The sequence below is a fragment of the Erpetoichthys calabaricus genome, chromosome 14 (genome assembly GCF_900747795.2).
Source record: "Erpetoichthys calabaricus chromosome 14, fErpCal1.3, whole genome shotgun sequence".
NCBI lineage: Eukaryota > Metazoa > Chordata > Cladistia > Polypteriformes > Polypteridae > Erpetoichthys > Erpetoichthys calabaricus.
The window spans coordinates 94083685-94109222 of NC_041407.2; the positions used below are offsets into that span (position 1 = coordinate 94083685).

At 40.3% G+C, this 25538-nt stretch overlaps 1 protein-coding gene across 2 annotated transcripts in view; it reads left to right on the plus strand.

The window, feature by feature from the left end:
* The window catches only part of LOC114665053 (thyroid hormone receptor alpha), a 118894-nt gene extending 94522 nt beyond the window's left edge, over positions 1 to 24372 (plus strand). Inside the window, exons 2-9 of one of the 2 annotated variants that reach the window (XM_028819423.2) lie at positions 5828 to 6108; positions 7862 to 7923; positions 10380 to 10480; positions 10816 to 10963; positions 12276 to 12481; positions 13911 to 14057; positions 14202 to 14460; positions 14984 to 24372. In XM_028819423.2, the coding sequence (XP_028675256.2) occupies positions 6053 to 6108; positions 7862 to 7923; positions 10380 to 10480; positions 10816 to 10963; positions 12276 to 12481; positions 13911 to 14057; positions 14202 to 14460; positions 14984 to 15234 (1230 nt within the window). In that variant the 5' untranslated portion in view covers positions 5828 to 6052 and the 3' untranslated portion in view covers positions 15235 to 24372. The remainder of the gene's footprint in view (positions 1 to 5827; positions 6109 to 7861; positions 7924 to 10379; positions 10481 to 10815; positions 10964 to 12275; positions 12482 to 13910; positions 14058 to 14201; positions 14461 to 14983) is intronic. The other variant, XM_051936469.1, reaches the window with a different exon arrangement.
* Positions 24373 to 25538: the final 1166 nt, after the last annotated feature.

Below are 25538 nucleotides of genomic sequence, written 5' to 3' on the forward strand. Positions count from 1 at the left end.
CTCTGTGAGTAATAAATGTGAAGTTGAATCTTTAAACACTGAAAATGGATTGTACATGTGGTGGAAATGGTGTTCCACCTCTGTGTTACAAGGGATGGTTTATACTTCACACTCAGAACACGTACTTGTACGCATCATGGCTACCATGCTTTTCCAGCATTCATTTGACACGTCCTCTGAGCACATACTCAGAAATTAACAAAACACGTGAAACGCAAAATGCTGACATACAAATGTATTTGTAGTGCTTTTCTTTTCAAGCATCACATATTCCCCATTGTAATGATGCAATACATTTTAAAGGTCTCACATACCATCTTCTGTCAGAATGCACAGAGGTGTATTTGAGCTACAGAGAAAAAAATAGGGACACAGTGAAAAGGTCTATTTTGTTATTAAAGTGGCAATTTATGCTTTAATCACGAAATTTCCACTTTAATCCCATAGTGTTTTTTTTTGTCATTAAAGGAGACCGTCATAAATGTCATTTTAAAACTGACCCAGTTGTTAATTGCTATGTGTTTCTGGGGCTTCCTTCTGTGCTGACAGCAGCAGCATGCAACGATTGCCACACAGAACACATTAAATTTATGATATTCAGCTCTCTGCACCTTTGGAATCCTTAGATTTATACTTGATATCACTTTCATAATGAAATGTGTTTAAGCATGTATAATGCATTTTGTTACAAATTGTTAACTTCCTTTAAATAATGAATAGTGTTAATAATTACACATGTGGGGGTGACACAGTGACAGCGGTGGGGCTTCTGCCTTGCAGTAGGGAGTCACGTCCCTGGTGTTTCCTGCCTAGAGTTTGCATGTTTTCCTGTTGGGTTTCCAGAGTGTGCTCTAGTTTCCTTCTAAGGACATGCAGGTTTGCGGATTTAGTGATGTTAAAATGATGCTAGTGTAAGTATGTGCTTGTGTTCACCTTGCAATTAGCCGATGCTTGAGTTAGTTTCTTGGGTTAGTTTCTGCCTTGCTCCCAACAGAGGTTCAGAACTCTTGGTAATGCAGCATATTATCAGTAGTTTTTATAGCCTCAAGTATGCCAGAGAAGTCAGAAGTGTAACATGACTGTAATGGGAGGTTCTTGATCTGCCTGGCTGTTACATTCTGAAGAGCTGTATATCACCTGAATGACTCTTTGCCCACCTTCCCCCAATTGTCTGTTTCTAATGAATTGTTCTATCAGTCCATCTTCACTGAACATCATATTTATTATTATATATAAGTCTAAATGTTCTCTTACTGCCTAATTAAAGCTCAGCTGAGGGGTATCTCATTAATGTACCAGGGAGAAGAACACATCCTTGTGGAAACCCCTTCCCTTCTGCTCAGTATTTTAATTTCCTTATCATTTATCTTATATTAAAATAGGCTAGCAGAAAAATGCAGGCCACACAGAATGTACACAGATGGATTTATTTTGTTTTAGGAAAGGTCATGTATCTAGATAGATAGATAGATACTTTATTAATTCCAAGGGGAAATTCACATACTCCAGCAGCAGCATACTGATACAAAAAACAATATTAAATTAAAGATTGATAATAATGCAGGTAAAAACAGACAGGGTGAAATTGAAGAGTCGCATAGTTTGGGGGAGGATGATCTTCTCAGTCTGTCAGTGGAGCAGGACAGTGACAGCAGTCTGTCGCTGAAGCTGCTCTTCTGTCCGGAGATGACACTGTTTAGTGGATGCAGTGGATTCTCCATAATTGATAGGAGCCTGATGAGCGCCCGTTGCTCTGCCACAGATGTCAAACTGTCCAGCGCCATGCCAACAGTAGAGCCTGCCTTCCTCACCAGTTTGTCCAGGCGTGAGGCGTCTTTCTTCTTAATGCTGCCTCCCCAGCACACCACCGCGTAGAAGAGGGCGCTCGCCACAATTGGTCCTTGCCTTGTGTCTAATTCTACAAGTTTAGGTTCTAACTCCCTGTAACTGTTTATTGGAATATGCAGATTCTGTAACTGGATGGATAGAAGATATGAATGGTAAAGTATGTTAAGTCTCCCAGCACTTTAAACCCCTCTAGCCTGGTAATTTATTTCAGACTTTCCCATGCAAGTTTAAGTCTGCCTAAGTAGACCATTAAAAACTATCAAAGAAACTTAAAAAAAAATGTTGATTGAACAATGTGAACCAGTAAATTTTTATTATAGTTCAAGGATCTTCTGGAAACCAAAAAGTTTTTGATGCTAGTGTTTTTTGGAGAAAACCAAAGCCTTGGCGGCGTAGCTGATAGGTTCATATTTAACCTGCTTTTTGGCTGGCTTTTAGTTAGAGTAATATAGATGCATGTAATCGTCCCCATATCTGTATGAATTTTCTTCCACAATCCCTAAAGATTTTCATGTTAGGTAAACTAGTAATTCAACATTATCTCTGTGAGGAAGGGAATGTATAAGAATGGGCACTGCAATGATCTGACACCAGGTTCAGGGTTAGCCCTTCCCCAGATTAAGCGGGTCTGAGAATATAAATTTATGTATTCAGATTTTGTGCCCCATTTAGTTACTGTAGCCTGTGGTCAATTTGAATAGGTAACTATTCTGATGACAACTGCCATTATTCTAATATAGACAACCTGATGACAGTTTATCACAAACAATCCTTGCCAGCTGTTAATTGTTGACTGAACACCATCTAGATCTGGGCCAAAAATCATCTTATGAGTTATTCTGTGTCTACAAATTTATTAATTACTTAAAAATCCTGTCTCCATGGAAGGTTCTAAATCTTCTGTGATGTATAAAGAGAGCACTATGCATTCTGTGCAGTGTGCAAATTAAAATTATAAAAAAGAGTAAATGGGTAGGTGCTTGTTGTTTCTGCGAAAACATTGTGCCATACAGTCTCTGTTCCTGTCAAATCTTGAATCAGGCCAGCTTCTACCTTTTCAGTGTTTCTTCTAATTCAGAAATATTGGACAGCATTATAGAATTAGAGGTATTAACTGAATTGTATTTTTGGTCTTTCAAAAAGAAGCACTTTTACAAGCACTGAAATAAAATAGCATTCAGTCCACCTTAAAAAAGAAAAAAGCCCCTTGTTTTGTTTTTGTAGCGCGGTTACATTCTTGGCAAGATCTAGTCTTGCCTCGCCAGAAGGGGCCCGGATCTGTCTCCTGCAGATGCAGCGTGCTGCTATGTCTGTAGAGGCTTGTCTCAAATGTGGGGAATGAAGCAGTCTGGCTGCTGCAGCCCTTCTCAGAGCATGAAGTTGTACTTGTCTGCCTCTGCTGGTTGAGGTGGTAAAGAGTGAATGTTCTAGGTGTGTGAAGCAGTACCAGAAAATCTCCATGACTTACGGAACCTGAAGCAGATCAGATAGGGTGTGAAGGAAAAAAGGGCCCTTTTGTACATGGGTAAGAAAGATAACGTGTCATGAAGAAAAAGCTATGAGACTAGTGTGGTCCACATTTAAGAAGGAGGGGTCTCTTAACTATTATTTCTGACACTCAAGATGTAACCAGTACCTTAATTGGGAGATCTTTGCTGCAGGTTCGTTAAGGGTGAACTGGTGAAAGTGCATGGGACTTAAGGGTGAGCTGCCTCCAAAACTGTGTCTTTGATATAGGGGGCATGAGGAAAGCTGCAACATGGGAAGGACTGCCTCGTAAACGCTGAGCCCACAGTTGAGAAGCCAGCAGTGTGTAGCCTTGTATAAGAAAAAAATAATTTAGAACAGAAGTAAGCATTTTTTGATCTACTGGTTAAAAATTTGAGTTTATTAGTAACTAGAGGAGCAGGGTGTATAAAATAAAGTTCTTCTGACATATTAACAGGTTAGAAAGCTATTTTACTTATTAAGGTAGCAAGTGTTTCTTTTATATTTATTTGGTCTTTTGAATGTGAGCAGGTCACTCTTGGCTCTAGGAGCGCTACACAGGTGCCACCTGGTGGTAGAGGCACAAGTTATATGGACTCTATCCGTTTCTGCACTGTCAGACTGAGAAGAATACACGGTCTCCTCTTAGCATAAAAATCCAACTAACACCATGTCGATCCTCTCTCTCTTTCTCTCTGTCCCATCTGGGTCCCTGGGGAAGTTGCCTCATTCCTCACTGTGCAGATATGTTTACAGTTGTGACTAGGATGAATTCCAACCCCCCCAATCCCTGTGCTCTCTTCAGTTTAATAGTTCTGGCAATGTTGTCTGTGTTACCGGGCACACTGCGGCACCCAGCCCCTCTGTACTCGGCATGCTTGCTACACGCCACATGTTTTTTTTATTTCCCTCTGCCCTGTAGGCCAAATGTAAGATTTACACACCCTATCAAATTCCTCTGTGGCTGTTGTTTTTGAACTTGGCCATTTGAAGAGGCTTTTCTACTTTGGTTGTTGTTGCAAAATAAGTCAACGTTAGGGTAAGCAAAATTAAAGAGCAGATAACTTGCAGGTCATTGCTGCTGACCATTTAATCCACAATGGTTTGTGCAGAAGCCCCACCCCAGTGTCTCTGACTTAATGCCACATTCTGAGGCATGCATCTTGCATGTCTCTGTCCTTTGAAATGGTGGTCCAAAGTGTCTACGTCCTCTTCTGTTTGAACACTGCTGCACCATCAATCTATTAGACACTGCACTCTTAAGTCTTTATTTTTGTCTACCTTGCTGTTTATCCTAGGCCCCCACATTTCCAAAGACCTCATGCCTGGATTCCTTTCTGACTTCTCCCTAGGCACTTATATGTCTCCTCCTGCCTGTTGTCTTTATGTTAATTCTCCTGTTTCTCCTCTGCATAGATGCCCACTAGCCCTTTGTAACTTCCGGGCTCCTGGTTCAAATGTCATATAGTGTGTTAAACCTGTTTATAGAAGCACAGAAACTAAGCATTTGCTCTGCATACAACAGGCTATAAACATGGTGCTTTGTATCTATTCTAAAAGTCCCAGAGTTTCAAAACTTTATGCAGCCCTCAGCAACTAAGCAATGAACTAAAACACATGAGGCGATAAGGGAATCATTGCTGTTGAAGATCAAAGAGTTACTCTTGCCTTGCTGTTGTGTGTTGACCTGCTATTTGTTTTAATCTTTATTAGAACTCCCTTACTTATTATGCATTTTGGGTAAAGCATATGCCAGCCAGGCCTGTGGAAGTCCACTAGTGATGGAAATTGGCTAGGTAGTTTTTAATTTCACTGACAGATTTGATGATTGTAATTGTAATGACTGGTTTCTTACACTATGCTTTGTATTATTTTTATGCTGAATGATTGATTAAATCTTGCCTGAAGAAGGGGCCTGAGTTGCCTCGAAAGCTTGCATATTGTAATCTTTTTAGTTAGCCAATAAAAGGTGTCATTTTGCTTGGCTTTTCTCTACATTTATAATGGCTAACATGGTACAACACCCTAGTACTATACTGAATGAGAAATGTTTTCCTCTTAATCTAAGATTGCTATCATGTTTCCAAAATTTGCAAAATGAATGTCCGTGTGGCTATATTGTTTCAAATCTCGACAACGGCTAACAAAACTGAACTGTGCCAATCAGCCAGGAATTGGAAGCCAGATAGACAAAGTCAGCTAAGCAATCTGCCAATTACATTGTCACGCTAAACATTTATCTGAAGAGTGGTAGGCAGTAGCAAGCGGACAGTAAGAATGATGGGACATGTTAAGCTTTTTGTTTAGTTTTCTTTTCTTCCTGATTTTTGTAAGAATTCATTACACCATTTGAACCTTCATCCTTGACTTGAAGCTACAGTTAATAATTGTTTATTCCATTGCTGTTGTTTTAGTCTTAGTGTTTTTAACAATCATAAATAAAATGTTTTTGACACTGACTCCCCACTTTTCTTGATTTTCTTTAATTTAGATCTTGTGCTGAATCCATCCCTTTCCTCACTGAAGAAATCTGACTGGCTTAGGGGCAGAATGCCCTTCTTGGATTTTTTTCAAAAGCATTGTGATGGAATCCGAGAGGGCAGCTATTTTGTGAGTGCAGCTTGACCAATCTAGAGTCTGCGAATGCAAAGTGCAAATTGGAGGGTGGGGCCTGCCTCAGTCTCTCGTAATTGGCTGCTGGATGGGATCGAGGTGAATGGAACACATGCCCAGAGAGCAGGAAGCTAACCTGTCTGAGGGGGAAGAAAAACGGTGAGAATATGCCCCTGTGGGCAACGTTTCATTGGTTAACTCTGCTCAGGTGTCATACCACTTGTGTCTGTTTTTATGCAAGTGTCATGCCACAGTTGTGTTGAAAATTCTGAATGGCAGGGTGCATGTTACTTGCATGAATCAAGGTGTGCTTTACCTCTCGCACCTGTGGGTTTTCTATATGTGCTTTGCTTGTCATTTTTAACTTTCTTATCAGATTTAAGCTGTGCATCTGTATTTGCACCTGTGGTTTTTTTTTTGGCTGTAGTTGTAAATGGTGCGGTTTTATTTTTCACAAGAACACCTGCTTAGTGATTTTCATTTCTGAGTTGTTTCACAAACCTTAAAAAAATCAGAGTGCACTATATTTCAGTAGGTATCAAACAAAGGGGAGCCATGCAAAATCTAGTAAGTATTTTCAGCTAACACGTATCTAATGAGACTTACCTATCACAAAGTTAAATGTTTATGTATTTTTTCCACACTTGCAGCATTTGCAAATTATGGTAAGTAACTTTCTCAGTGATGCACATTGAGTAATTGGCGGTAATTAAACCACCACTCTTCTTAAGATGCAGTCCAGTTTCAGGGTCAGTAGGGAACTCTGTCTTGAAAAATGAGGAAATTGTACAGCACCCCTCCAGCAGTCACCAAGTATGTATTTTATCTGCCATCTTTTGTAAATTTCTCTAGCATAGTTTTTTGCTTTTGCAGAACAGGATAGATGCCTTACACCAGAATTTCCTGGCAGATTATGTGATTCGTGTCAGATGTCCAGTTTCTGTAGCCTTATGGTTTGAAGTTCAGTGTTTGAGCTACAAAGCCTTCAACAATTTCTCTGAAAGATCAAATCACAACAGTACCCCCAAAAAATCAGACCACCCTGTTCCCATTAGCACTGCTAGAACTTGTTAATTGAAGTGTAGAACCCTTCTCTCCACTCATCTTAAAAAAACCTTCAGATGTTCCTTCAAAATAAATTTGGTTCCTACTGTAGTATCTTCAAACTAGATACTTGACCTTTAGTGTGACTGTCTTCTTTACTCAGTGATATCTTGGCTGCTTCCTAATGGTATGTTGTGTCATTCCTGCTTTTTCTTGACTTGACTTTATAGCATTTCTGCTAGTTGCTGGCCTGTAGACCCTGGACTACTGGCTATCAGCCCTCTTCTGATGCACTCAGGAGATTCTGGCATTTGCTGTCCACTGTGCTTTTCTGCATTTGTGGGCCTAACTTGTTCTGCAAGGTGACTGCTTATGAAAAGTTGACCTGGGGTTTGTGTAGGTTCTGCAGTTTCTTAATGGAAATACTGTGTCCGGGAGATTTTATGTGTGAAATATTGATGCCCGCTGGTACCAACGATCTATAATGGCCAACAGCTTATTTGTTCTTCTTGTTTAAACAAAGTGGACACAGAAGACTGGGAGATAAGCAAATTCACACTGGAGATTGATTTTTATTCAAATATTAGCAACCATTTCTTTCTTGTTCAGTTTTCTTACTGAGTTTAATATGTTAACATAATTTCAACCTTATTCATCTTACTAATTTTACTAGTACTATTTACTATTTAGTCAAATTACTAGTAATTTTACTATAGTTACCCATTTCATCCCAAATATTGGCTTCTGATCATCACAATAATAATAGACATGTCATTCTGTGTGAGAAAAGGCAACAACCCCTTATTGCACCTTAGCTTTCTTAGTAAAGGTTCTCCTAGGCTTACTCTGTCTTCTGTGTTCCCTTTAGGTGGCTTGACGGTCCAAAACGTAAACGAAAAAACAGCCAATGTTCGGTGAAGAGTATGTCTGGTAAGTAATACAGTACATGCCAGTTAATCCCAGTCAGACAGTAAAGAGCTGGAATATTGTGCACGTGTATGTAACATGCGCATATATGCATGTAGCCTTGTACAACTGTCGGCATGGAGACATGCTGAGAAAAATGTTGTGAAAAATAGAGCTTGCAGGCCTGCTGTGTTAAATGCTTTTTTCCCGTAATAGCTAAATCTGCTTGGTTTAACAATCTATAAGTGCAAAAACATTTCATCAGTTGCCAGCTTTTAATTTCTTGTGGAGTCTAGTTTGAGTTGGAATTAAGGATCACAAGTTACAAAAATAAAGTAAGACTCAAGAGGAAGTCCCACACAAGCTTAGCACTACAAATGTTTATGTGTGCATGTGAGTCCTGCTGATTGGTCATGGCTGTCACTGTTCTCCTGTCATCAATCCTCCAAGAAGAAGCTATGTTAGAGATGTCACAGGAACTGATTTTTCAGTGCCAAGTTGATGCTAAAATTGCAGTAATAAAGAAATGAAAATGTCAGTGCGTGATTGTCTGAATCATGCTGATCATTAAAGAAAAGGGCTTGTAAAGGCAAGAGACATGGGGCAGAACACCCATTGTGGAGTTAGCTCTGAAATAGATTCTTACATGCTTTGAGAGAGCACGTGACATGACCGATTAGATGTGAGTTGTAATTGTTTAACCTGTAGATGGCGAGATGAATCGCTTTTTATAAACCATGTCCTACACGGTCCTAATACATGAACAGAGGCTTTGCATTCATTCTCTGATTCTTCGTCTGTAGATATCCGTCTCAACATCCATCCACTTTCTAAGCGGTGACAGAGGTCACATATACAGGACTGTGGGATGTGGCTCAAAACTGCATGTGGCAGTGCTAATAACAGTTGTAGCAGTAAAATTCAAGGCAAGTTTCAAAGGAAGTGGCTGTTTGGCTTGTTTACGCCAGCAATGAGATGAGCAGCTCTATGTGCTATTGGCAAAATGTATTAAATGTTTACGAAATGTCATAGTAATACAACATATACAACATGTACTGTGTCAACAGACTTGCATTGTGGAAACACATAGTTACAACAATATGAACAGTGACAGTGAAGACAGCATAATAAATATGAATATACAAATACTAAATTTGCATCAGTCATTTGATATTTTTTAAAGCAAATTAATGTTTGTAAGTATAGCTCCTAATATGTGACAAATGTGAGTGAAAGCACATCCAGTGTATCATATGTGAATGGTACATTGCTGAATGTAAGTCTTTTAGTTGCAATTAATCGAATTCAAGTATAGCCAGTCCAGTAAACACTCTAATTCTGGATTTGTACACAGGATAGGCAGTAACAAAGTCTGATCGTACAATGCTTTGAAATCAGAAAAATAAAGGCTATTTTTATAGGATTTCTTAAATAATGGATTAATGTAAAACTATAAAGTCTGATTTTACACAGGAAGTTTTGAAGTTGGTACAAATGTAAAAAGGGTCTGTTTAAAGCACCAGGAGTTTGATGTTTGAAATTTGAATCAATTTATCTCATTGGTTGAATATTAGTCTTTAGTAAATTTGTTTTACTAGCTAATGATGCAATCATAAATCTTACAATAGCAAATTTTAGAAACAGGGAATCTCTGACAAACCAGATTTTGAAAGCATGTTTCTACACAAACAACTTGAAAGAGTTTATTTAAATGAAAACATCCTTTTTTTGGATTTCACAAAGATATAGTAATGTTTTCATTTTTATTTTTTGTATTATTTTAAGTAGTGTTTTTCCAGTTACAGCTGAGAAAATGTCAGAGAATAAAATTAGAATGTGCACATGGTAGGATAAATTGGGTAGTCCATGATTATATTGTTTTTTTTTTTAAACTCTATGCTGAAATCCCCCCCAAGATTATAATCCCCTACCCACTTTTTTTTTTTTGCATAGTGAGTATCCCTGTGTCTATCACACATTAAATTTAAGTCTTCATCACGTTGTCATTTAGTATCTATTAATGCAAATACTAGTTTACATAAATGATAAACAGGCAACTACTTGATTGGTGTACCACTATTTTTAATTTTCGGTTTCTTTTAGTATTTATATATTGAATTCAAAAATTCTAGTACTGTGATATCTCTCTACATTCAAGTAATATTTTTCTATCATTTGTCATATTGAACCAAAATACGTCTAGAAATGGTGACTGCTTACACAAGTCTACCATATGCTAGTGGGTAATTCACAAAGCTTCCTAGAACTTTAAAGGCTGAGGGTAATGGCCCCAATGACTATGGTATAGACTTGCATGGTCAGTCCTGTTGTCTGGATGTGTTGTAGCTATGTGTGCAAGTTTGCCAAAGCCTTGCTGTAGGTATCTGCGTGTCTTGTTTCTAGGTCCATCCATCATTGTTTGTATTTCTATCTGTGTTTAGTATCTCTGTATGCTGACAATCCCATTGCTGTTTGTTCAGGGTATATCCCCAGCTATCTGGAGAAGGACGAGCCATGTGTAGTGTGTGGGGACAAAGCTACAGGATACCATTATCGCTGCATCACCTGCGAAGGCTGCAAGGTGAGATGTTTTATCCTATATACAGTAAGTGTATGTCAGGTTGGCAGTGGAGCTGGGTCAACATTCACTTTCCATAGGATGTCTTATCAATGTTGTTCTGAGTTGTGGTCTTGTGTGGTGCAAAGGTGTATCTAGAAAGTTTAATATCTCTCCCGCATTTTCATTTTGAGTTTGATCTTTTTATACTTTTCAAGCTGTTCACTTCCTCATCCCTCTTTCTATACTTCCTGTTAAATGCAACAGTAACAGTGCTTTCACACTGGATATTATAACTCTCCCAATGAGACCATTCATTTGAGCTTTTGATGTGTAAGGAGGTGTTTCTCTTCCTGCAGGGATTTTTCCGGCGCACGATTCAGAAGAGCCTGCACCCTTCCTACACATGCAAGTATGATGGCTGCTGCATCATTGACAAGATCACACGCAACCAATGCCAGCTGTGCCGCTTCAAGAAGTGCATTTCAGTTGGCATGGCAATGGACTGTGAGTTTAAAACATCACTGCCCTTTCCTTAAAAATAGTGTAATATGATATCCTGCCTAATTAGTTAATTCCTGTCACTCTTTAGTTAGTAAAGCCACAGCAATCCAAGCTCCACACTCACTCCTGATTTACATACATCTGAGTCACACTCTCAAAGCTGACAGTTTTGAGTGTTCCTCTCACAAACTAATCCTTTCTTTTAAGTAAGAGTTTCAAGGTATCCGTGTTCTTGAGCTGTACATATTTTTACGGCAGTTCCATGGGTTCTGCTCTCACTCCTGAGCATTTTGAGTTATACTTTACTGTACTTTTACTATCATTCCAAATTATCAGTTACACCTTTTTAAGCTCCACTGTCAGTGTTCACAGCCTGAGCCAATCATTTTCCATTGAGACTGTCAAAACTGACAGTTTTTAGTTGCACCCTTTTGAGTTCTACTGCTCTCTTTCATGACATTCAAGTTGAAACTCTCACATTCCACTCTCTCAACAGTTTTCAGTGGGGCATTTTTGTTTCTCTGATTATTTCTGAGTTCTGCAAGTTTGAATCCTGCAGAGGTATTTCATTTAAGCTTTACTCAATTTTTTTTTTTTGCAGCCCAGTTCAGTTTTTATAGGTTTATATTGTTGTGTATACAGAATACAATGAAATTCTTACCCTTTGGCGCCATGATTAAAGAATATAACCATCTCACTTCGAAACTTCTGTCTTCATTATGTTAACAATACTACTTTGAAATACTGTATATGTAAAAACCAAATAAACTGTATTAGTTCCTAAGTTTCTTAAAATTGCTCTAAAGGAAAACAGTTTGTATATGTTACAGCTGCTACTAATATTTAAAGGGTGGTACAGACAAAGCAGATCATTTAAGAATGAGCCAAACTATTTTACCCACTTTACTTGCACCATTGGTTAGCATCAAAAAAGTGTATGTTAAGTATGTATTATATTTTTTTGCTATTGAGATTATGAAAAGAGTGGATACTGTGCAAGAGATTTGGTTTTCTTGGTCAAGCCCTTTAATGCTAATGCTGCCCTCTAGAGAAACTTTCTAGTTTTTCAGTTCATGCACTCTTGCTGTTTGTTACAAAACAAAGAGCACTTTAAAGCGCGCCAACTTTACTTGGCAGCCACAGTTGCTCAGCAGGCATACATAAAAAACACACACATACATGCATACATTCCCAGACAGTATTTCTATCAGTTCCCAGGTTTTCCCTTTGCTGTTTTAGTAGTAGCAAAATCTATTTTAACCACTCTGTGATTCATAAAACAGTCTGATCTTGTCTCTCTTTCTAATCTACATAGTGGTCCTAGATGACTCAAAGCGTGTGGCTAAAAGACGTCTAATTGAGGAGAACAGGGAGAAACGGAAGAGGGAGGAAGTGTTCAGGACCTTGCAGAATCGTCCTGAGCCGACTGCCCTAGAGTGGGACCTTATCCGTATGGTAACTGAAGCCCATCGCCACACCAATGCGCAAGGCTCACACTGGAAACAGAAGCGCAAGTTCCTGGTCAGTGCTACTATGAGTCAAATGTCTTTATCTTTGTTCTCTTCTATATAACCTACTTTTTAGACAAGTCTATGAACAAATCCTTCTTGTAGCCCAGCAGGAGCAATGCCTGACTGGTCAGTAAAATTTATTATTGGGATCCTTTCTCTGCTGCAACGTTTTGTGATGAAAAATAAAACTGCTTGAAAATGGAAAGTGACTGTTGCAAGTGAAGGCCAGCAGGTAAATTACCAGCTAGGATAACAGTTGCTAGGCAACCAGTCGAATGTTCCAAAGTTTCATTCATAAGTTAGAGCACAGCTATTTCAGTGCATATTATGTGGTGTGTGCTACAGAATTTTAGAGGCGTTCCTGTTGACCCATTCTTGCAGTTTCTTTTTGCTTCTCTTGTAAATACATGTAATGTTGTCAATTCTACTGGGTGTATGTGCTGTGGAAAGATAAATTCCTTTTACAAGTGGCTCCTTCATTCAACTAAAGTCCATTTCCAACAGCTCCTCCTCCTGACCCCACTGAAGCACTATGTAGGCCAATTTGCAAACTATCATAGGCCATCAGGCTAACATTTTATTGCTAGAGACATGGGTTGGCTTGGTCAAAGTTTATCTCATGGCACATGCGCATTTCCCATTTGTTTTACTTTTGTTCACTCTACAAACAATCCCCCACCCCATAGCCTTCTGTGGTCCTTCTTGTAGTTAGCAGGCATTGTATACATGTCTGTTTTGACATTGACTTCTTGCAGTGCTCTGAGTGACTCCTTTAATGAATGATAGTAAACAACAGCGTTCTGGAAATCCAGTAGCTTGTTCACACACAGTTTGTTGGCGTCTCTGCCCACCAGCTCACCACAGAGAAGAAAAACAAAAATATCTCTGGGAGACTGTGGACAGGACAGCAGCTGTGTGCAGCCTGGCACCTGCCAAGTTTAGTAAGGGGAGGGCTATCATGGGTTTAACGGAGGAACCGGCATGGGCTGAGGGATTCCTCATGGTGGAGAATATGCCAGCAGCCAGACGCAAACACAGAGAAAGCTTTCAGACTGAAGACAGCCTGGGAGGCTCATAATTAGATCAGGTCAAGGTACTTCATTCTGGGTTACTTTTAATTGAACTAATAAAACCTGATCCGTTTTTGAAACACCAACCTTGGTGGTCTGTATTTTCATTAACACCTCACTTCAGACATTTGGCCACTCTTAACATTAGTGGAGAGCCAGTATTTGATTTAGGATCATGTTATATATATAAAAAAGTGCACTGTTCTGCCAAAGCCCAGAGGTGCCCTTTGCTTTCACACATTGGAAATTTATGCCAAAAGTGGGTTTGGCAGTGATGTAATATTGAATCTATTTTTATTTTCTTCTGTCTGTTTTTCCAAGTTTTATTTAAGTGACATATACTGACCCTTGCTTCCTGTCTTTCTGCAGCCAGATGACATTGGCCAGTCTCCTGTAACTCCATCATCTGATGGGGATAAGGTGGATCTGGAAGCCTTCAGTGAATTCACCAAGATAATTACGCCAGCCATCACGCGAGTCGTGGACTTTGCCAAAAAATTGCCCATGTTCTCTGAAGTGAGTGTCTCTGTTTTGCATTTGCTGGTATTAACTGCCTGTTTTTGGGCTTCAGGTTCTTTATTGAAAAATGAAGTTTCAGGAAGTTGTCCAGCAGACAAGAATGCATTGTCACCAGTAAAATGTATTGTCTTTCTATTGCAGCTGCCTTGTGAAGACCAGATCATCCTCCTCAAAGGCTGTTGCATGGAAATAATGTCACTGCGAGCAGCTGTTCGTTATGATCCTGAGAGTGAGACACTAACTCTCAGTGGTGAAATGGCTGTCAAACGGGAGCAGCTGAAGAATGGGGGTTTGGGTGTAGTCTCAGATGCCATTTTCGACCTTGGCAAGAGCCTTGCTCAGTTCAATTTGGATGACACCGAAGTGGCCCTGCTGCAGGCTGTGCTGCTAATGAGTTCAGGTAACTTGAGTTCAACAAAAGGATGTTAGGAGATTAAGAGAGCAGTGTTTGATTCAGTTCAGGCCAGCTAGTTATTAGAGGGGGACAAGAGGGTTGATGTAGATAAAGTGCAAAAGGCAGAAGGGGAGTCTTAATAGACTGAAGTGAGTAGGACAAGGAAAGGAATGAATAGATCAGTAAAACTAGGTTTAGAATTAATTAAGCGACAAGAGGTGTTGACATATTATAGTAATCATTTAGTGTACTGTTGAGCATTCTGCTTTTGTTACAAACCTGATTATGTTGATGACAACACCTCTGTATTTTAAATTTAATATTTAAATCTGTTTTTATGAAAGAAGTCAAATTAGTTGCTGTAGAATCTGACTCTTTTATTTTTAAAGCATTATTTGAAGTTATCTTCATGTACTCTGTTAGACTCCTCAATTAACTGATTAGTTAGACTGAATGGGGAGGAGTGGGTTGGGAAAACATCTAGCACCTTCAGGATGCACCATATCACCATACTGTCCTCTGCTTACAGACCGCTCTGGCCTCTCCTGCATGGATAAGATTGAGAAATGCCAGGAGACCTTTCTGCTGGCTTTCGAACACTACATCAACTATCGCAAGCACAACATTCCCCACTTCTGGCCCAAACTGCTTATGAAGGTGACTGACCTGCGCATGATTGGTGCCTGCCATGCAAGCCGCTTCCTCCACATGAAGGTGGAGTGCCCCACAGAACTATTTCCCCCGCTGTTCTTAGAAGTTTTTGAGGACCAGGAGGTATGAGCAGCGGGTAAAAGAAGAGTAGTGCCAGCTGTGCTCAGGGTCCCAGTTGTGCCAGGGTGGCTCCACATCGCTAAGTGGTTGTTCTCTCAACTTCCCATTTCCTCAAATATACAAAATTTGCTGGATGGCACGCATAGAAAGTTGCTCATTCATATACAGAGATGTATAAAAGTGTTGCAATATCATGGGAAATTTAAAAGATCTATTAAGAAACAGGAAAAATGGCCACAAGGCAGTGAGCTTGTGTTTTAAAGTAAGGTTATGCTTGTCAGAAAAGGAGGAAGATTCAGTCATCAAAGTGTGGAGCAGTTTCAAATTTGCATTAGCCATGGGTCGGCACAACTTTTGTCAGCGGTCACTCTGGGATAATACATTTTTCAAATCTCTTTTTATCTCTGGATAATGGGAAACACCAGTTCCTGAGGGGCAGACACATTCCAAAGTTTACCTCCTTTAGGATCGTTTGTTCCACAATCTTCTGGTCATGAATTTCATCGCAGAATTCTGACAAGACCTAAAATACTACAGTAATCTTCTGTTTATCTACACTACTAGGGGAAAGGGAAGGGCAGGAGTGCACTTCATCAATTGTATTGCAGTACACAGCCCTCTGGATTCTTCTGCAGAATTGAATTGCACCTTTTTATGCAAACTCTGATAACATTAAAACAAATGCAAATGAGAAAGAAGGAATCCCAGCCATCAGATGATACAAGGGAGGACGTCATTCTCTATTGGTCTGGCAGCTGCAGGGTGAATGTTTACTTTTCTCTGTCCTTTTTTGTTGGGAGCCAGCAAAATTTGCCATTATAAAATCTGTATAATACAAGTTTGAACCTAATCATATTTGGGTCAGAACTCAGACTGGGGTACACGAGTATCATAACCTACTCTTAGAAGTGGATTCACACAGAAACAAAGACCCAATCCAACTTCTCTCAGTAACTTTCTCCATTCTTGGCAGTATTTATTAATGCCCACCAACACAAATACAGACAAATGCATTTGTGTTGTTTTTTATTTATTTATTTTTTTGTTTTTACCGCAGACTATTCATTAGACTGAATTATTTTCCCCAACTCTATAAAATGTTTAGTTTATTCCTTCTACATTCCCAGTTTTTCCAAGATATACACTCAAGAGGGGATCCATTCTAAGTACTCTTATATTCCATTTCATAAATCTGTATTGTGATCTCTTGTCTGTTGCTGCTTAGCCTATTAAGTAGAGACAGTACTTTACACCCCAGCCTATTACCTGTTTGTTGCCAATGTAGCCATCTTAATTCTCTTGTCCTGGTTCCCCCTTATTACCATGCTGCCTTTTTTAATAGCAGGTTTTCCTTATCAGAGAATCCTGTGTTTAATATGTTTTTAATCACTCCCCCACTTACCACCCGCCATTTTTCAACATGCAGGAAGACCCCTTGTATCTCTTTTTACTATACAAAGTGGAATTGCTCCCAAATCAAGTATTTACAAGGCAAGAGCCAGGAGAGGACTGTTTGTGACATTGTTCTTTTATTTTTTTCATGCTGCCTTTCAACTTACAAGATTCTTTTTGGTGGGAAATCACAATTATTTCAGTTCATTTTGGCTTGCCCTCTGGCCTACTGGACACAGCCATACCTTGGATAAAGCAGAGCATTACTTGGGGCCCGGAGCACAGCATGGCTCTCCTAACAGTAAAGCAGCTGCGAAGGATCGTTTCTCTAGTCTTGCATCACACATCCGAGCCAGACAGAGTGGCGCTGGAAGCCAAGCTACTGCTGCCAGCCCCTCCTGACCACACCAGCCATAAGATGAAAAGAAGAAGAAAAAAGAAAAAAAAAAAAAAAAACACAACAAACACAGACCTCCAGCCTCCTTCAGGGGGCACTCTGTCAGACCTCATACTGCCTCAGAAGCCTGAAATCCCCACTTATTACCTCTCTGGTAGAAAAAGGTGGGGTGGGCACCACCTAACTGGGACGAATCGGCATTCCATTCATGCGGGTACAGATTCGAAACCTTCGGACAAGCAGAGCAGTGCAACAAAAAAAAAAAAAAAGGAAAACTCGAGCCCGTGTTTTTGCATTATTGTGAGCTGTCTGTCTGCACTTAGAAGGATCTCCAGCAACTATAGGAGTTCCGATGCTGCTTTAAAAAAATCTTATTTTTTATTTTTATTTTTTTTTTAAGATTTTGAAAGACTAAAAATGACTTTATAAAGACTGAAGAACGATGCCGAAAGTTTGGAGGTAGCTTTTTGTTTTGTTTCCATTGATGCAAACTGCTCCACACCAGAAGATTTGTAATCACTTTATACGTGTAGTCTATGAATAGACCAGAGCTGCACTTTCACATGTCACATAGAGATTGTATTGGTAAGCCAACTTTCTTTACCTGTTTGTTTGTCTACAAACCCATCAACCCTTTTATCCTGAGCTATATTACAGATGTCTGCAGATATTTTTATATGTGTGCATATATATATATATATATATATATATATATATATATATATATATATATATATATATATATATATATATATAAAGGAACGCCGTAACAGGATAAAATACTACCAAACTTATAAGTGTATTGTTAACTGAGGCGCATCTCACTTCATACCTCACACCTCACTAAGCTTGTGCTGGATTTTAAGAAGAGCAGAGTTTCAGAAGTCTTGAATGTAGCTGACAGGGACTCGAAGGATAAAGGCTTGCACCACCTGCCTCCCCTCCCGCACCCAATCCGCTCAATAGGCCCCATGGGCTTCAGGGAGCAGTGAGGGTACTTGGGATGGTTGAGTCTTGCTCATGTTGTGTGCAATTGAGATGAAAAAATATGCTCATCTACAAGATGCAAAAATGTGTTTTTTATTTATTTTTTTAAATAATACTGTTTTTAGATATGGGAGGGAGACATTCCCTCATTGGAACATAGCCTATGAAGAGAGGATAAAAAAAAAAAAAAAAAAACGCCTTATTTAATCCATATGGCTTATTCACAGAGGCTGCTTCAAAGAAAAGTGTGTCATTTTAAAAGGCTAAAGATATTTTATCAAGGCAAGGGACATTGGAGAAAAAAGTAACCAAAGGGAAGAAAACAGGAGATTGGCTGCCTTGGCTGGGTAGGCAGTCTTATGTCCCTGACCGCTATCCTTGCATACTCTTGCCTGAACAGTGTTAAATGTCTCACTGCTGTGGTTGAAAATAGAATGCAGGGCACAAAATTAAGAGTCCTGGGCACTTCCAAGTGTCAGACATGGTGTGCATATCAGCTGATCATTTGCAGCTGTTTCTTTTTTTGTAATAATAAATTGCAGTAAGGCAATCAATTAAAGAGGGATGATGGAAAGTAAGTTTCCAAAGTAATGTTTGATTTCAGTATAGTGGAAGAGAAAAGCAGGCCTAGATTATGGCCCTTGATGCAAGCATTTTTACTAATCTAGTCCTTTGCCAGTATGTGCCTCTGCGACTGGTTGGTTTTAGCGCCATGAGTAGGTGAGCTGACCAAGGTCGTTTCTTTAAAAGCTCTCCATTTATAGTCAGCAAAGATGCGGTCTAGCTTCTCTTACTTTGTGCCCTGATTCTAGGCCACATTTTAAGGAAGGGATACCACATAGACAATAATGGGCCAGCTTGTATTCGTTCATACATGATGTGAGAGGGTTGTCCACAACCATGTTCACGACTGAAGGTAGTATTGGAGATTTTGTTACATTCTAATATTACAAAGGTCACACACACACAGGTTTCTGGTCAGGAAACATTCTTAACGTGGAGTGAAAGTCTGTGGTATGTTATGTCATATGTGGAACTTGTGTTGTTATCACCAGGATACTGGTGCACGACTGAAAACAACACCCACATCCAACTTGTGGATTATCAAGTAACCATTCTTTTTTTTTTAGCCTGACCTGAACCTTCATTGAGCCTCAAATACTTGTGGAGAAGTGATGTTAAGGAATGCAGTTTTAGGTTATTTGTTTACTTCTGTGGGTTTTTCTGATAATTTGTAGTCAAATTACAGTGTTCACATGCTTGTGAGTAGAACTGCAGTAGCAAGAGCATTGCGGTTTAATCTTGACTGAGTTTGCTAGTCAGGATAACTTACTGTTGTTTCTGATACTGAACATTCAATTAATCTTTATATTTCATACCATCTTTATTAGTGAATCTCGTAGATATTGAAACTAGTGAGTATGGCTTATTGACAGCTTGTTCCACATAAACCATTTCAGAACATCAGGTTTGTAACATCACTTAGAGTCTGGCCCAAAATTGAACAGATATGAAATTAAAGTCTTTGCGGTTTCCCTTCTGAGGCATAGATTGGAGACATTGCTTGCAAATCTTGTTATGCAGAATGATGCCAAAAACGGCCATTGATTTAGGCTTGGGACCTTTCAGTTATTGCACTGCTGTCTGGTTTTTGGCAGGTCCCCAATATAACAGGAAGATAACCCAGACCAGTGCTGCCATATTGTGTGGTGGGAGATGACGTTTTAACTTGCTCCTTATAACCCTTCACACCGTAACTCCCCTTTAGCTCCCTTTCTTAAAGGCTGGTGAATGCATTTGGTAGACTCTACTGGAACTGGAAAGAGTTGAGAAAAATCAGAACACTATGCAGCAACCCACCAGCAACAGCAACCTACCGTGAACAGCTATAGCCAGCCTTGGCCAAAGGAAAAGAGCATCTGTCTTGCCAGACAAAATGAGCACAAACAAGGATCTGCCTCTACTGCTTGGCAGAGCTTAAATTGTTGACACCCAAAAAAAAGCCACGCCCATTTTAATGAGTCACCTGGATGATAGCCATCAGGACTGCTAAGAGAGCATCTGTACGTGCTTGTGCACATGTGTGTGTGTGTTTGAGTGGCATTCCTGGGACTGACTGGCTGCCGAATGTGCACTTTCGGTTTATGCGGCGCCTGATCAAAACTGGCCCTATCATTAACTGAAAGATCATGTGAGACATGTGCTTCATTCCTGACAACCCACATTGGCTGTGTCCTCTTGGCACATGAGAAAGAAAGTATGTCAACGGTGGAAAAAAACTGCTTTGGGAGCATTGCCCAAATTAGACCTTGCCACTTGCCAAGGACTGAGTACCTGTGCCCTCATGGCCATTACTTCTGGCCGTGCATAAATACGTACACAGCAGCTAAAGTGCCCACCATATGTCTGCCTTCTTGTGAACACAGGCAGGTAATGAAGTTCCAATGCTGGCAAGGCTTTTCAGTTCAAATGTGAATTGAAAGAGGAATGGCCTGTGGGACTCGGCCAAATTTTTTTTTTTTTCTTGCTTGCAAAGAAGTAATTAGAAGTAAGTGGGCTTAATATAGGGGCTTCTGCATCCTTGTCCCAAAATGTTTTGGGAGAACCGGATTGTTTATGCACATGTGAACCTTTTTCTTTTATCTGTCCATCCATCCTCTAAAAGCCTCTGCACTCACTCTTCCCTTTAACTCGACAGGCAAACTTGCCTCGGCGATAAAAATGTTGAATGCTGCCAAACACACACACTCTGGCACTCCATCAGACTGAGAGTCAAAGTGCAGAAGAGATATCTCAGGTAAATGTCATGTTTTACATTAGCGGCCAATGCCGGTCTATCTCTTTATTTATTTTGTGTTGTTTGAATGCTTTCACTTTCTCCTGATTGGATCTCAGTTGGGGCGTGGCAAGGTGAACTTAAACCCCATATTCTTGAGAGAACACATTTCATTTTCTTTTGTTTTTGTTGTAAAGCACTTCTCCCTCCTGTATCCATTTTTTTGTGGTGTTTATATTGTTCATTCCTGTTTTACATGCAAGCACTTATTTGCTAAAGGCTGCTGGGACTTCTTTGTATTACATTTAAACACTCAAATCCTCTCCCCTCATAAACACACGATATTCTCATGGAATAAAGCAACTGAATTACTGGTACTTGGAATACGGCAAACTGTATTCTGTAAATATGGCTTTCATAACTGGAATCCGCGTTTCATGTAGTCACATTGCAGAGTCTGACTTGCATGTAAATGGCAAGATTGTCACCATATTCCTTATAAAGGATTGTGCTCTTTGCTTTTAAAGTAAAAGTAAGTGCCATTGCTTGCCAGATTTAAAAAAGAAAAAAAAGAAAGTTCTTCATTAGCAGTCAGCTATCTTCAGGCCTTCATTCCATCTCTGTGCTGAGGAATCCTGAGCCTTAAATTGAAATGCGTGTCCTGCTTCAGTTGTGTAGGGGTTAGCTGTTCAGCCCAGCATGGCCATTTCCAATGTGCACAATGGCTTTCCACACAGGGTTTGGGTCTCTGTTTTTATTGTTAAATATATATTTAGTGGCTATCCACTATTGATGCTGTGTTCTGGCAGGTTCACTTCAAGAACAAAATGATGTTTTAATCCAGTTTAGCATATGTTCACCTTGGCGTGTGGTAACAGTCCTTGCCCCAACCGTGCATTTTATAGACTCGGTATCTTAGTAGAATGCAGATTTGGAAACTGCTGAAGTGTACACTTTTGCACTTCCATTTTAGACATTAAAAATGTGGATCCCAAAGTTGACCTCTTAGTTCTGCAGCAAGAAACGGTTTTCCTTCCTCACGCCTGTCAAAGTTTGAGGTGACCAGACATATTCCTGTGGGCATCTGGTCTGAGCTGCCACCGTCCAATCTTATGTAGACAAAATGCCTACTGAAAGCTGGTGTGCATTGAGCTGCCACTGTACATCCATATGATAAACTGCAGAGATGTAAGGAGGTATCTTGCTGTGGTTCATTTTCACATAGACTTGATGCCTTCTGGTTGGAGCAGCCACTTTCTAGCCAGATGATTGGACTGGAGGGATTTAATTGGGTACCTGTTTGTGTGGTGTCCACTCAAAGCTGTGAGTATCTGCCTTGGCACATCTTTATGCAGTTTTGATATCCACTGCTGGAGCTCTTCAGTCAGGTGGCATTTCCTGGGTTAGTGAAGGATAGCAGGTACTTACCAGGCTCAGGAGGAGATGTAGAAGTGTGTCCTCATTGTCCAGGAATGGCTAACCAGTACATTTCTCATTATGTAGCAGTTCAAGTAAAAACGGTTGAATTTCCTAAAGGTAATCCCACGGTGAGTGTTAAAAATAGGGATAAGAAAATAACATGCCAATTAACTTTTTGTATTAATTAAAATTGAATAACATATGACCACCGTATCAAAAAATAATATTTCCAATGGGCACAGAAACTGTCCTTTTTATAGTGGGGTGGTTTTCTTCCAGTCAGGTTAAAGCGTTACTGAACTAAACTCTGCCAGTCTGCCCCCCCTACTCCCATGCAGATGTAGGCGAGGGGTTTATGTTCATCACTCTTGTGCCATCAGTCACTCAACGTTTAAGGACAATTAAGTCAAGAATAGGATAGGAAACACCCTGTCTAGGTAACCCGTTGAACACTTTGTGTTTTTAGGAGACTGACTGGGCTGAACTGTACCCCGTACAACTTTAATTGTTAGTAACGACACTGATCCTGACATTACAAAAAGAAAAAAAAAAAGTGAAACACACGTACATGGCCTGGAAAGCAGCACAACCCCACTGGTGTCTGTAGGAGGACACTTTGACGTCCACTTCTAGGTTTGAAGCTCGTGTGGCCATTAGGCCACAGGGTGAACCAGAGAACCAATGAATGAGACGCTAAAACCTAAAAGGAAGACCCTGCCACACAGGGCAGGGAAGGCTCAGTGTCCTGGCAAATAGGCTCTTTTGTCTTTTCTTGTATGGAACAGGAGGCCTGGAGATGCTGCAGCTCTTGTGTATGACACTGTGGCTCTCTGATTTACTCATTTCTAATCTACTGTGGGATTTTATTTATTTTATTTTTTTTTTTGCTAATTGGTAATTAAACCAGAAATTTGTGCTTATTGGTGACGAAGACAACAACCAGCAGTAACTCTTAAAAGAAGAGAAACACTTTACAGAGGACTATTGAGATGTTAAAGAAGTATTTTTGTAGAGCTCTTCACTGTGACCGCAGAGGCTGCTGGGAAGGTTGTCTGCTGCATGCATGGGGCATTGCTGTCAACCGACTTTTTAGATTTTAGTGCCAGTCACCCACAATGACTTGTACCTCAAGGTTCTTCATGACTGAAAATGGTCAATTGCCCCAAATTGTTGGTCCGGTTAGGAGTGTGGCTCGCTTTTAAGTCCAAAATGTGCTAAACCACATCATCATCATTGTTCTACGAGCCAAGTACCTTATAGAGGCAGCTGTCTGCAACCTTAGCACCCAGCTGGAATCCTTTTTAAGGCAAAGGGGCTTCAAAAGGCAGCTTGTTGGTGCCCTGTCACGGGGGTTGGAGATGTCAGAAGCTAGCGCCGAGGGCTATTATGGATAATGGAGGGTAAAGAAATTTAAAATGTTGCGTTGTACAGCACTAAATTATACAAGAGGTGGATCTGACCCCAGAGATCTGAGCTCCACGAGAACGGCCGTGATGCAGGATGGGGCAGTGCGGAGGTGGCTGATGGAGAGACCACCACGGGTTAGGGCTGTAGCATATATGGACTGGGCAGGAGCCTCAAATACCTTTACATGAAATTCAGACCTCTTGACTCCTCATAGAGTCAATTGGCATTTTCATTACGTTTGCATTTAATACAAAAATAAGACCCCTCTCAAGAAAATTGATGCATCTCTGGTACATCCAGGCAGATGATTTGAGGGGGGTGGAGTGGGTTTACATTGTGTGGTGGGCTGTTGTAGCTTTAAACTCAGGATGTGCGCACATTCAGCAGAAATTACAGCTTTGAAATGATTAGGTTGTGGAGCACTAGTTGCCGAAGGTAGGCCTGCAGTGCACTTTGAGGCCCTGGAAGCAGCCCCCCGTGTAGCACAGGCGGACATCTCCCGTCCCCCCACCATGCAGCAGACAGCCTTGACAGGATGACACTGCGGATAAGGAAAAAAAGAAAAAGAACTCGGGCACTCAAATGGTTGTGCAACGTCAGGTTTCTCTGGTCAGCTGCTCAAGTTCCAGACAATCAGCGTGTTTGTTAATGTCAATGTGTGATTTTCAAATCTTTGTTTATGGTCAGGATTTTAAAGGAAGATATTTTTATGGTAATTGTTGCTGGTCTATTTTACTATATATTTATGTAATAAATATGTGACAAATGATTTGCCTCTGCTGTGGTTCTTGACTGGATGGAAAGCTTCATAGGGGTGACCATCTCACAGCTAATGAATGGGTATCCAGAAAGGAAAGACTGTTATTTGTGTCTAGCGAATTTCCTGAAGTGACCATTAGGTGTGTGTCCAGATGTGAGTGACAGTGGTGAGCCGCATGTCATGTGTGTCCAAGTTACACAATGAGTTGGTGGTCCTCATCTCCAAGGCATAAAAAAAGTCTTGAGCACCTCCAAGTTATCTGAAGCTTCCTTAGTGACACCTGCAGGTGTTCACAGGTGTCTAGTCATGACATTTGAAGTGATGACCGTCAAGTGGTCCTCTTCAAGCTTGAAGTGGCCAGAACTTATTTCTCACTGCATGTTAGAAAGTTTGTGGAAGTTGGGTCCAGAAGTCACCTAATCCAGATTGTCATTGTGTGTGTGTGTAGGTGATTCAAGTCTGAAAGTGACCAACTGTTAGGTGTGCGTCAGTGTATGACTGTGTCAGGGTGATGTTTGTTCAGAAGTGCCCATTGTGGGTACAAATATGACTTGGTGGAGTGTTCAGAAGCAACTGAATGAAGGTGGTGTGTGAATCCAGGTTATATGTGTGTCTGGCTGTAGCTGTATGGAAGCAGGCGTTTATGTCCAGAAATGGCTGTCTTCAGATTGTGGTTGTGCTGGTGGCGCATGTCCAGAGATGACTCTAATTTTTGTGTGTCCATAAGTGACCTGTCTGCAGGTGGAGTGTTTGTGACTGTGTGCAGGGGGTCCACTGTTCCAGAGCAGAGTGATTCCAGGTTTTGTGTGTTTATTGGTGTCCAGAAGAGACCGTCCAAGACAAAGTCAAGGTAGTACATCCAGTAGTTATTCTCTACGATTGGTGTGTGTGTGTCTACAAGGCGACAAGCGAGTCCTCATTGGTATAACCTCCCTTCAGCTTCAGACCCCATTCTGTAAATTTGTTGGAATTGTGTTTTATTGCCAAAGTACATGCAGACTGCTAGATGTGTGAGCATCACACAATTCAAGAAAAAGTAGATGTTATATTTTAAAATATACCTTCACCAATAAATACTTTTGGAACGCCTGCACCACCATGTGCCGCCAATATTAATTGTTTGACTCTTTTTTTTTTTATTTATTAAGAAGCACTGTGTTCAAGATGTCTGCTGC